The following is a 13,833-nucleotide window of genomic DNA, read 5'->3' on the forward strand; positions in this document are numbered from 1 at the left end:
AGAAGTAATGTCTGTGCTTGTTGCCTTTCTAGTAGGATTTCTTTTGCTTTTTCTACTTTGGGGCCTCTTACTTGAATATAGTCTGTGCCTATAGAAATCAAAACTGTACCTGATTTAAATTTGACGACCATTCAAGACTAAGTAGTCTCCTTGTGCAGTGATGCAGCACTTCCAGCACTTCTGTTATGTTTCTAACGCCCCCGGGAAGTTCCGGCATGTAAACATGTCAAGCATCATCTGCGATTAAATCTCATAAACTGTGTCAAAACAGCAACCATTCAACTTGAATTTAATTTTGGGGGAAAAGGGAAGAAGTCCCAAGTTTCAAATTTGCTGAGTAGGGCGGATGGGGAGCCACTGTTGTGAAATTGTGGCCTACAACTGTCTGCGTGATCACCAAACTGTGACCTGTTGTACAGCACATTGGAGCACCCACATGCCGGCGTGCCACAGCCCAGGTAGTTCCTGCCAAATGTTCTCCCTCAGACACATCAGTACATCCTAGTAGAAGTCTGTCTTGACAGTCCAGCTCTGTGGGATAATTTCCATGTGAATGTGAAAGAAAACAATGAGCATGTTCCTAGTGTTTCTGTCCTGATGTGAATTGTCTAGTTTTGGATACTGTGAGCTTTTGCAGTGGGAAAACTGTTGTTTCTTCTGTTGGTGGTAGCCACAGAGACCCACCGCGTCTCCAGTGATGATCCACCACATGAAGGTTGGATCATCTGGGCTGCTGACTGACACAAAATGATTTCCAATCTGCTCCAGTTTGCTGTCCATAGAGAAATCTCAAACAGGCACTTGTATATGTTGATTTCATTTTTTTCCCCAATTTTTGTAGAGTAAATGATCAAAGGAATTCATCTTTGTTTCTTTTTTATGATTGTATGGCGATATAACCGTGTTATACTTCACAAAAGGCACGTTTGAGTTCTCTTTGCTTTTAGCCTTGTTCTGCTGTTTCCAAGCTCACAGTGAGCAAAAATGTGACTGAAATGAAAAATACCCAGGTTGAGGTTTAGAAGGTTAACTGTTAACTGACCTTGTGCAGCGACACAGTAGTGAACTGTTGTGGAAGAATGACAGGTTACATACAGAGAGCATTTGCACAGTAGCAGTAAGGCTAGCAAATCTCCAAACTCCATGTTCTATGCCTCTCTTTCTCTAAGTCACGATGTCTAAGCCTGTCTGCACCTGTCAAGAATGTGATGAATTCTGCAGTATTAATGAATAGAAAATAATTAGCTTTGTTTTGACACCCCACCCTCTAATTTGTGTATAGGATGATGTTTGTTTGATCTATTCAAGAATCAGTCATGTGCTTAGTGATTGGAAATATAGTGGAATAATTCTCTGTCTTCACTTTCTACTGTCTAAACCCTGTATCCCTGTCCTCTCTCTGTGACTTTTCTTTCTCCATCCAGGTCCAGGACATGTGTTTTAGCCAAGACAGTCGCTGGGTAGCCATCAGTACTCTCCGAGGCACCACCCATGTATTTCCCATCAACCCCTACGGTGGGGCACCCTGCGCCCGCACGCACATGTCCCCGCGGGTGGTCAACCGGATGTCTCGCTTCCAAAAGAGCGCTGGCCTGGAGGAGATTGAGCAGGAGCTGAACAGGGCGGCTGCGTTAGGAGGAGGAGCAGGAGGCATAGCAGGAAGTGGCTGCATTCTGGGTGGTGGAGGAGGCATCGGGGGCCGCTGTAGCCCCATACCAGGCCTGTCCAGTAGCCCCTCGGGTTCTCCATTGCACGGTGAGGAACTGGGAGGGACGGGAAGTGAGGGTCGTCTTGATGTTTGCATGTCCAGGATTGCATCTTGGTGACCATGTGGTGGGTGGCAGACTGCAGGGTAGATGCAATTCACAGGGTTCAGTGTAAGACCTCATGTGTTTGGTACGTTCTTTGATACAAACAGTTATTGTCAGAATAATTTATTTATGTCTATGCACTCACACTCCCAGTGTAAAGATCCTAGAAAGCGAGCCCCACCTGAAACGTTTTGGCGGTGCACCAAACTGGTTGTCCACCAGCTATAACATGCCAGCAGGGTTAAATGTGAACACTGCTGATGAACTGTGTGGTTTTTCATCAAACACTGCAATTTATACAGTACACAATTGAAACCTTTCTGTAGTCAGAACCTGTGACTTCTTTTCTCTGTTTGTCCAGTGATTATGCCAATCAAGTTTATTCAAGCACGATAGTTGTGTCCTCAGTGCTGACAGAAAGAGAGAAGGGCAGGATTGTGTTGTACAGTACTTGAGTTGAAACTGCATTACTGGCTTTAATGGTTCATTCAGATTCATTTGGAATATGTTGCACTTGTCTCAATGGCCATTTTATATTAGATTCATTTTATAGCTGAGATTATAGGGAGGATTGCTGACATTTGTGTTGTTTTTTTATTTACTTTTTAATGTGTCTGTGCTGGCAAGTGGTAAGAGGCGGAAGCATGTCCCAGCTGATAAAAGCAGGGTGCATCCTAGACAGGTGTAACTGAAGAATTCATTCATTTATTGCTCAACATTTCCCACAGTGTCTAACAGGATACAGTGAAGAAGAGATGAGATTTGATTACCAGTAAGCCAAAGTTCAAGTCTGGATAGATATGGATGTAAACTGCATCTTGACTGGCTGGTGGAGGAGATTCTTCTAGATTTGTGAGAGTATTACCCATTTGAGTAGTTCCATATCTCACACTAAGAAATGTGGCCACTTACAACACACAGGGAGCAATGTTAGAAATCATTTAGAGGCATGTGTGTGTCCACATGTTGACTGTAAGTGCAGTTGTCACTTTCTTTTAAGATCTTTTTTGATCTCAGTGAATATCTCTTTACCTGCAACAACCTCACAGTAAATGTTTTTTTTGTTTGTTTTTTTAAAGCAACTTTTATGGTAGTAGTTACTTCAGGCTAGAGATTACTACAGTTGAGTGTGTGTGTGTATGTGTGTGTGTGTGTGTGTGTGTGTGTGTGTGTGTTAGCAGCGACCGGTCATCTCAGTAGCTCTTTTCAAGGGACTCCCTTCTGTCCGACACAACCTTGTCTCCCCTGTTTGTCAAACACAACTGCAGGCTGCTCACACTGTTTGTGTGTCCCTAGCTGATACACATTGATAAACACACACTTTGTGTCAGCTGTTTGACCCCAGAGGTGTTACTCCATATAAAATATCCCAATTCTCAATACTCATGGACTTCCAGGAATATCCCTGAGCTTTGATAGGTGTCCTGGCTCGGCTGAAAGATGATAAACACTTCAGAGAACTGGATGACTGGGAACTGACCACTGGGTAATTTTACATAATATAGTGCAACGTAATTTACAGCTTCTTCTGTACGCTCCTTTCATGAGATTGTTTTCTGCATACTGGAGTGGAAACCGGCTCACTTAACCTTCAAAACAGCTCAGGACAAAAGAACCATTTTAGGAATGGGAGTGTCACGGAAAGTCATTGACATGTAAAATAAAGGTCATGGAAGCAGCTGTGCAACGTACTCCACGGGAGATTAATTTAAAGTATAGCTTAGCTGGTGTTCAGACCGGTTTCCAAAAAACTGTATATATCTATAGAACCAAGAAGTGGCTTTTCTGAAGAGGGAAAATATTGGACTGTAGTGTTTGCCCTCTGATTTTAGTTGGTTTTTCCCCTAAATTTCCTCCAAGCTTGGTGTTGAAACGCAACATTTTTTGAGATTTGACATTTGGGATTTAGTCTTGTCAATGCTATCAGTCTCAAGCGTTAGTGGGAACCTGTAAATTCTCTTCCATCTTATCGTGTTAAACCAGTGATTCTGGCCTTTTTTGTGTCTGATGTATGCACACTGCCATGTCAGATGGACTCAAATGCCTTCATCCTGTTTTCACTGAATGTTACTGAACACAGTGGCTATGATGACAATACTTTTCTCACACAATTAAACTGTCAATATGAAACATCTGTTTTCACTATTAATCCATTCAGTTTAGCTAACTGTTTAGACTCCTCTGCCCGTCTGACAGCTTCATGCTTTTATTGGGTTTAAAGCATTGATGAGGTACATTAGTTCACTGTATTATCCCAACACTGACATTCCACTGGATTTTTTAAACTTGGTTTTACAACAATTTTATTACAACAACTAAGACTTAAAGGTGGAGTTAGTCGACATGAGAATGTACTATTTATGTGGGGGGCCGGGCTCAGGTGGTAGAGTGAGTTGTCCACTAATCGAAAGGTTATATCGATCAAGACACACTGACCCCCAAGTTGCTCCATGATGGGTGAGCACCCATTTGTGTATGAGTGTGTGAATGGATGAATGGATGAATGGATGAATGGATGAATGGATGGCTTTGTAGAAGCTAGCTAGGATTTAAAGGCTCTATATAAGTGTCGATATTTTCCCATTACTGTCCAAATACTGTACTGAGATGAAATATGTCAATCATCAGACACAGACATTATCATGGATCTGCTTAATTTTTGTTGACCAAGACTTCAGTCTGGTAAAATTTTGGTCACAAGTTTAATATTTTATTTAATCAGGATACTTAACTTCTTTTTGTGCTGCTCAGTGTCTTGGGTCTGTGTATGTTTTCTTTTTTGCTAAATAAGTGAATGTGTGTATGTTTCAGACAGGCCTTCTTTGAGTCCGAGGGTTGGAAATAGTCAAACATTTGCTTTAGCTAAGGCTAGCAGTGACAGATCAGCCTTATCCAGCTGTGCTAGTTGAGCACAGTGGATTATTTTTTACGCCCTTCTTGTTGTTGTTATTATTATTCACAGTATTTAAAAAATAAATACATAATAGAGTACAATTATAGTAATTTTACAGACATTAAAAAGTCAGATTCTGGTCAGTTTTGTCCAAATATGTGGGTACTGATCTTTGACTTTGTTGTGCAGATTAATCGTCTCTTTAGCAACACTGCAGTGATGCATTGTGGGTAATCAGGACTGCTAATATTGAATTTAGAGAATTTTTGTATCGGTATGACCTTAAGTTAGCAGGTTTTTAATTCTAAACAGACTAAACACGAAACAAACACTTTCTCCTCTGTTTAATTTTCTGTTACATATTTGCAGTACATTGTGATAAAATCACACAAATATAAGTTCAAAAAGACACAACAGATAGAAAACCTGATTTATATCTAGTCATATATAGTTATGCTTAATTTCCTTCAAGCTGCTCCCAGGCTCCACTCTGTTAAACTTGCACCCTGCAAGTCCTCATATGTGACAGAAGATGCTGGGTTGGGGGGCTCAGGGTCAAGTCATATTGCTATCTGCTTGCCCCAGAACTCACCCTGCACCCCAAGCCTCAGACACACACACACACAATCACACTAACACACACACACACACACACACTCTGAAAGACGGCGCCCTTGCTTCCTTTCTCCTTCCTGTCTTCTTTGTCTAGACCCGAACCCCTCTGTAACCCCTGTACCAGCGTACACACACACATTCCTCCGCACTGTGAAAAATAGGCCATCAAACATTAAAAGGATGTCTGACTTTGGAGAGTCACCGCTCCACTGCGATGAGAGACAGAGAGGGACAGAAACATCAAAGTGGGGTAGGAGGTGAAAGTGAGTGAGCAAAGTAATGAGGTGCAATTGAGAAAAATGAAGGAGAGATAGAGCAGGGGAATAAAGGAGGGGGAGGGCGACAGACACAAGGAGAGAAAGATAAGTTTGTAGTAGCAGCGCTGAAAGCCGGGGTCTCGGGGAGCGCGCTCGTAAATCACACTTTTGTTTCAAAGGGGAGCATTAGGGCCACCTGTCAACAATTAGTCCTCACAGTGATACCTAACGATCCACAGCACTGATCATTTTTTTGTGGTGAAATACATAAAAAGGAGCCGGTCAGCATCTTTTTTTTTTGAGGAAATGGAAGGTTTTCGTAACTTAGTTTATATTAAAATCCACAGGAAATTGATGTCAGGTTTCACACTGCTTTTGTCCAGCTGTTAATCTATTCCACACTAGCTCATTTTCTGAAAACTATAACATCCAGCCCCTTACTGTGTGATGTACGTGGTACTTATAGTGCTCTAACCTCCTTCAGATAGCGGCGTCTGCCACTTTTTAATGTTTAGTATGGTGCGCTGACCCTTCTTCTATTCTATAAAGTGAGATACAATATGTCTGTGCCTGTAGACTGCGATCACATCAGACGCTCACAATAGAGGCCATCGCTACGTACAACCAGACTGTGGTTCCAAGACCTCTGTAAAGCATGCTTGTATTTAGATTGAATGAAAAATCCAGAGCATTTGTTTTAAACGAGTAGAATAATCAAATGCAAATTGTGCTCGAAAATAGAATTCATATAAATTAATTGAATTGCCTTTTTTTTTTCTGTAGCACAGTCTTGTTTATTGCCATTGTCACGGCAGCAGATTTCTAAACTATGCAATTTTAAATACAGTACAGTGCATTTTGGGGGCTGCTCTGGGTGTTGTGCGTTTGGTGATAAATTAGATTTGTCAGACAAGCTCTTGTGCCAAAACAAGTTAATCCTCACCCTCAAGGGCCAGCATATATTTATATGGTGCAAAAGTACCAAGAAGTGCATATTGCAGCAGGTCATTATCAGTTCACCAGTGAGATCTCTGTGGCATAAGGTCGTGTAGATCTCCGCGTGTCTGTTATTTTGAAGATAAATCGGCTCCGAGGCATCCTGCCACATGTAAATTTAGAAAGTCGGCCCCCTCCACCACTGCCGCTGCTGCCACCAGCGTTGATAAAAAACTCCATAATTTGCGCAATTTTCACCGGATGCAAACACATTGAGTCACATTTGCTTTTGTGTCTGCCTTCCGCCTGTTTTTGTGAAGCGGGTGTGAATTTTGGGCAGTGGAGGCGGTTTTCTTAGGCTGGCAGAGAGCAGCAGGGTGAGGCAAGTCGGGGCCGGGCCACCTAGCCACAACAGCTGCTCTGTGATTGTCGCCAGCGAGGACAGCGTTGATTTTTGGGAAGGAACTGTAGAAAAGTACACATCCTTCTCAAAGCTGCCAGCCCAGGCCGCCGGCACACCTAAAAATAGAGGCTGCAATTGGCCGTCTTCTTGTCACTGTTAAAATCTGGAATGACTATTTATGTCCCTGTGTACAGTACATTTTCTCTACCCCCGTTTTTTTTTCTAAAGCCTTTCCTCTGTGTGATCAATGTATTGTCATTTGAGGTGATGACCCATAATGTGAGCGTCCCACGCTGTAAAGTGCGGTTTGTCTGCGGCCCAACTCATGCAAGGCTAGATTAGTAAGTGCAGCTTCTCTGCACAGGGCAGAGGTTATTGAGGCTATACCAGGCATATGGCAGCCACTGTAGACGTTTTATTATTCAGATGTTTTTCAGATCCAATACAGCAGTGTGCAGTGTACAAGAGAGGTTTTCAGCGCTTTAAAACCAACTTCATCATCATAGTAATCTAAAAACAGTGGTCGGGGTTGCTATTACTTTGTGTTGTACTTTGCGTTTTAGCGCTGTAGGTAGAGATGAGCTTCATATCTACTGATTAGAGGTCCGTTTTTCTACTTTGAGCATGGAGTACTGTTAAATATTGCCACTTTTGTGTTCTCCGCCACACTTTTATGACAGCTATGACTCGGTGTGCATTTTTTAACACGCATGAGTGCCTTTCGTGTGTATACACACCGCTAGTGATACACTTCCTAACCATTAAACATCAACACAGGGCTATTAGTCAGTGCAACAGATTTGTTTCCTCACCAAGCAGAAGCCCTGGTGGTCCGATCACGGGGCCATCTGGGCCCTGGCGCTGGTTCAGAAAGAGAGGGGGAGGCAAAAAACAAGGTGTGACGGGAAACTGTTAATTCACTTGTTGATAAAGGGACACTTCCTTTCTGCTATTAGAGGCTGACGGCTTGCTTATTTGGGTTTGAACTTTTGTTTTATCTCGCCCTCCCCCCCCTCCCCCAGCAGTCCCTTTCGTCAGTCATCGTCCTGTGGTGAAAAACACCAATGCTCTGCAGAGGTCGATGCCAAGGAAACATTACCTCATAGCCGCTGGTGTGTGACACGTATGTACACGGCCTCGCGGTGACCCTGTTTTTGACAGTATGGTTACTGTAGATTAAACAGTTGCACAGAACAAACACAAAATGTAGAAAGTTTCACCCCAACAGCTCCGTAGATAGTAGATGGGTTTAGCAGAGCAGGTTACAATGTTCATTTCAGAAATGTGTAAACTGCATGAACCAGTGAGATAGATTGCTTGTCCAGATTTTAGTCATCATGATGAGCTGTCTGCCTTGGATCAGTGGCCAGCCTGAGACTGAGCTAACCAGCATTTGTAAAGCCACCACTGGCCCACATGTGTGCATTTTTATTTTTATTTTTTAATTTGAACTTTTTTTTTTTGCTTTTTTTTTTGCTTTTCTACCAACCTCACGTAAATGGGCCGTACATGTTAAGCAATGCTTTTTACTGACACCCATCCGACCTCAGTGGATCACCATGTATATGAATATATGACCTGATACACATGCATGTTTTACATCTCCACATCTATAAATCAAAACCCAAACACACAAAAGAAAACAAAAGAAGTAATTGCTCTACTGTTAAGACTAGATCTCTTCATGTTTAAATGGTAGATTTCGGTCTTCTGTGTCTTCCATGCATCTGTGCACACACAAAAACACAACCATGCACTTTCTGACACTCAACCCTGACATGTATTACTGACATTTTAACAGTAACATAAGCGTCATCACTTCTTTTTTTTATTTATACTGAAACATTTGTATTGTGATTGTGTGTCTCAGCTGAAAGTTACAAACAGACAGGAGAGCCCAGGAATTTGGAAAACATGAGATAATGAAATATAAAGTAGTTATCTGAATATGCTAAAATATTGTTTTCCAAGAAAGCGCTTGTTATTAACATAGTTTACAGTCACAAGCTAAAGCTCTGGAGTTCTTCATGCTTGCAGGTCTTGTGCTTCAGTACAGACGTCGGCCTCTGTGTGGCGCTGTGTGGTCAGGATTGCCTGCAGTCTGCAGAGGGAGGAGCAGAGCAGGCAGGCCGCACTCCACACACAGAGAGCGGCAGAGAGGAAAAGACTTGTAAAGCTTGAGTTGTTGCTGCGAGGGTTTTGCCTTGATACAAATCTAACAACAGAGAAAAAGCGGGGTAATTTCTCCGGCTTTTTTTTTTTTTTTTTTATGAATGGTCACTTCCTCCAGCTAAAACAACTTAGAGCCCTCCTTTGGAGTTTGTGCTTTTTTAAAGAGGCAGTCTGAACACTTTCCTGGTGAATGTAAAGACCTCTTAGCTCTAATCTTTTTCTTTCCTTTTTTAAAATCGTGTTTAGAAGATGGAAGAGGAAGAGCATGCCTTTTTTCTGTGTTAAATTTTCAAAAATAAAAAATGAAAGTAAAGATTTTATTTTTTTTCTGAGCAGCACGCGTTGTCATAATTCATGTATTTTATTGGACACAGAATCCAGCATCACATTTAAATCCTACTGTATATATCTTAATAATTTAACCGACAAATTACTTGTCAGCAGGAAATGGCAAATGGCAAATGGCTTTCTAAAAGGAGCAGATGTTCTTTTAAAAGCATTTTTCTCTCAACCTGCCATCTAGTCAGAGGATTAGGCTTTGTACATTACTCAGTACATTTGATTTAACAGTTGTGTGCCATCAAAGGTAAGCTAGTGTTAGCGGCTTGTGTTTGTTGTAGGCTGCATCGGCAGGCTTCCCTGCTTCCCTGTGGTCGGCAGAGGAGCCAGAGCCCAGCTCGGCTTGAGTCAATAAACGGAGAGCTCAGCGCAAAACCACACAGCAATCGAACAAGCTGTTTACCCTGAAAATTAGCCTTCCCCTGTACTTTTAAGGCTTTTAAAGCGACCAAAAATACACAGTGTGAGGAATATGTATCTTGGCCAGCGTTCGAGCTCCGCCAGAGACCTCTGTCCTTTTTATACGAACCCTAATAACTCAATCTCCACAACCACTAAACCCTCTTATCACCGGGTGCTTGCCGCTGCACTCATCATTATTTGATTTGCAAAATTGTAAGGTAGAGATAAAGAAATAAAGCTGGCTTGCCATTACACACAGGCGGCACTTGTGGCTTCCAGCTTATTGCCTACCATGTGAAAAGTGCATGCTCTGAAAAGCTAAAGCCTCCTATTGTCGAAGAATCAATAGGTTTTATATCCCGCTTTTGTTCTGCAGCAGCATGTGGATCTTCTTTATGCTTTTTCTGTTGTTTATCTCTAATTTCACTTCTACTTTTTTTGTGTTCCTGAAGCTTAAAGTTTGTCTTACGGGGCACAAGGGGTGTGATGACAAGTCATCTAGCCTAAATATTTAAACTATATATACTGAATATATTAACCATATTTTCTACATTTTGTTCTGGACCCCTGCTAATCTATTTACTATGTGTGAAGCCAGCACTTAAATCTAAGTACAAGTACGTCCATAAGCAGAATAAAATTTTCCCTCCATGTTTATCCTCGCAAGATAGTAAAATGTTAACAAGCCTGCGTGACCAGTGTGTCTGTGAAATGTTGTGACACAAACAATAAAAAGTCACATTTATGATGTCTGACAAACGATTGCTCATAAATAGATGGGATAGTTTGAAATAAAACTGATTCTTTTTCTGTACTTAATCAATTCTAGCTAATTATCTTAGTGTGTGCTATCAAAAAAAATTAAAGCAAGTAATATTTGACTGCATACATATCCTCCGTATTGTCTCCTTTTAAAACAAACGTGTCTTTGAACCTGAAAAGAAACTCCGTCTGTCTTTGCTCTTAAATTCCGTGTTGACTGGTATCATGTCTAAGTGTTTTTGACTGTGTTTATTTAGACTGAAATGTCAAAACTGTGCCTGCTAAACTCAGCATCAAACCGGCCCGCCAGTTGTTCCCAGCTTTTCTAAACAGGAGATTCTGCCACTGCTGAATGCAACTGCAAAGTCAATCAATCAGCATTAGATCAGGTCATTTTTAAATGGAGAAATTCAGTCAGATGTGTATCCACGGTTTGTGTTTTGAATACAGTGGGTGGTGGAGGAAGGAGGACGGTGATGAGGAGCTGCGAGAAAATAATTAACAGAATACAAGCCTCTGTGGGAGTTGTGTGATCGTAAAGGAAACGTCGAACGTTTCAGTTTGACTTTTAATCCAGGAGCTCAGAAAGTCGGCTGCTACGGGGCGGCTGTGACAGCAGCACAGACGTCTCATTATCTCCTCTCTGCCTCTCTTATTGTTTCCTCTCCTTCGGACCACTGGGTTATAAAAGGAGAGGCATTTAGAGCCAGACAGAGCGACGGATGCAGCCAATCTCCTCTCTGACTGGGGGAGGCCGACTTCTTCTCATTTAGCTTCAAGCACGCTCCGATCTGTTCTTGATCACGTTTAATTTACAAAGGTCTCCTTTCTGAGTGAGATAAAAATACAATCCGTAGTCGCCATTGTTGAAAATATTTTTTCACACGCAGGATAGTTTATTACGTTGTGTAGCAGTGGAAGAAAATGACTTTACTTTCATCTGTATCATTTCCTTTGGCATCGCTGTTGTACCTCATAAAGAAGATTACAATGTGGAAATGCACTTTTTTTTTTTTATAGTTACCACATTTTGTGCGGTGTTCTTAGACACCTGTTGGACCTGAAATAATTCAAAATACCACACACACACTCTCTAATATTCACACAACGGTGAGACACGGGCTGATCTTTAATTATTTAGGTCACGAAAGTGTTCTGCAATATCCACTTTGAAATGACTAAAATTAATGTTAAATCAGTAGGATGAGTTTTAGTGTGTTGTGTCCTTTTTCCTGAGAATTTAATAGTTTTTCTGAAGATGAACACATTTACATATATATTGGGTATCAATTATCAGCACCTATCAGTTAGTTAAAAATAATTATTGTGTTTAAGATATGGACACACACACACACACACACACATATATATATTAATGTATAAAATGCTATAATGCACAGACATATGTGAACCATAAATGTGAACCGTATATATCTCATAGTGATCAATGCAAATGTAAATAAACTGTTTGCAGATGTGTCCGTTCCATTTTGTGATCAGAATACTGTGTCAGTCCAGTCCTGTTGTATAGAACAGGACTCTCCTACCATCAGCCCATATTTTAACCTCACAGGTCACACCATAAACTAATACACTCTTTTCATCATCCACATCAGCAAATCAGTTTACTCATGAGACTTTTTTTTTTTGTTTTTGTTCGCTTCGTCTTTTTCCTTTTTGAGTGCGATTTCAGTCTCTCACGGCGAATCCTGTTTAGATTTACATTGTTGTTCACGTTCGTTCGATGGGTGAAAAGAACAGTAGAGAACACAGAAAGCATCCCTCTCCTGCTCCCTCTAAATTGCTTTATAAGTGTGTGTGTGCTGTATATGTGCACACACACACACCCCCCAACCCCTCTCCTGCTTTCCAAACATCCAATCATTGGCCATAACCCGTCCCTCTTTACCGTGAGGTACTAGCTCCTTGACCCAAATCAGATGATGACTACACACACACACACACACGCACTTGTAAACACTCGTACACACACACATATGGTTGGAGTGTGGGTGTCATTTGATCCAGTGGAGCTGTCTGACCCCCTCCCAGCTCTTCTTGCTGGCGACTCAGTCCTGTCTGATGAAGCCTTGTAAATACTGACATGCTGTAAACTTGTAGATCTGATTTCAGGGTGCTGTTTGTGTGTGTGTGTGTGTGTGTGCGTACAAGTGTGTGTTTTTAATGTTTCCGTGCGTTCCTTTCACCTGATTGTTGTTTGTTAGACATGCGTGAGTGTGTTCTTAGATGTAGACACGTTCCGCTCCTGTATTGCTGTCGTTTTTTTTTTCTTTTCCCTTTTCGCCTGCTGCTTTTTTCTTCTTCATTACAGCACAGACCGCTCCGAGCTCTGACCAAACTGCTCTTTTGCCATATACAGCATGTTAGACACTAAAAGTCTCACTTTCCTTTCCTTTTTTTTCTTTTTTTTTTTAGCTCTTAAGTTTTATGACAAAATTAGAAAAATCTTGTCCTGGGAAGTTTTTTTTTTTTCCCCCCCCTTTAATGATGTTGTCGACCGTCTGTTTTTTTAAGTTCCCTGACATGAGAAACGTCAGTAAAAATACAAAACGTTCAAAAAATGTTCCCAAATAGGGCCGTTAATAAAAGCTCCCCGTTAGCTTGCGGTTTGGGAGCGGGAGACCGGGCAGGAAGCCATTTTCACACAGGCCGGCCTGACCTCGACTCTTAACTCTGACTGAAAATAGCAGACAAGCAAGATCGCTGTACAAAGAGAAAAGAGAGGGGTGGAAAGGGAAAACCGAGGAGATAGATCCCTGCGCTGCGGCGTTACCTGAGAGAGAGAAAGTAAAAAGGAAGCGGGAGGCGAAACAAAAAAAGTCCTGATGGCTTTTCCACCAGTCTTCCGATTCCTTTGCAAAACAGTAAATCTTGTGAAGTTTATTTTCTTTGCAGCATCTGTGTTTTATAAGGGCTCTTTTAATTTGTTTTTACTCTGTCCAGTGGGGGATCCCCGCTCCTTCTTTTTTCTCTCCCTCCCCTTTGTGTTCGACCCTTTTTAGCCCTCCCTGCAGCCCATTTCTCTGTCTTTCTTCTCCTCCCTTCTGTTTTTTTTCTCTCTCCCTCTCTTTCCTCCTCCTGTGAAAGTGAGTGTTTTAATAATGATACTTTAGGGAATTGGGATGGTAGAGCAGCTTTCTCCTCCTGCTCAGAGAGACTAGCCCCCTCCTCCCCTTCATTCTTCTTCTTCTTCTTCTTCTCCCTTGCTTTAATCCCTCCCTT

General features: G+C 41.7%; 1 protein-coding gene across 1 annotated transcript in view; it reads left to right on the top strand.

Moving 5' to 3' along the window:
* Positions 1-13,833, top strand: part of LOC103359516 (breast carcinoma-amplified sequence 3-like) — a gene marked incomplete at its 3' end in the record, with an annotated part of 140,185 nt that overhangs the window by 88,467 nt on the left and 37,885 nt on the right. Inside the window, exon 15 of the mRNA XM_008284889.1 lies at positions 1,425-1,755. Coding sequence (XP_008283111.1) covers positions 1,425-1,755 — 331 coding nt within the window. The remainder of the gene's footprint in view (positions 1-1,424; positions 1,756-13,833) is intronic.

Source organism: Stegastes partitus, unplaced genomic scaffold (assembly GCF_000690725.1).
Source record: "Stegastes partitus isolate 25-593 unplaced genomic scaffold, Stegastes_partitus-1.0.2 Scaffold379, whole genome shotgun sequence".
NCBI classification, from domain to species: Eukaryota; Metazoa; Chordata; class Actinopteri; family Pomacentridae; genus Stegastes; species Stegastes partitus.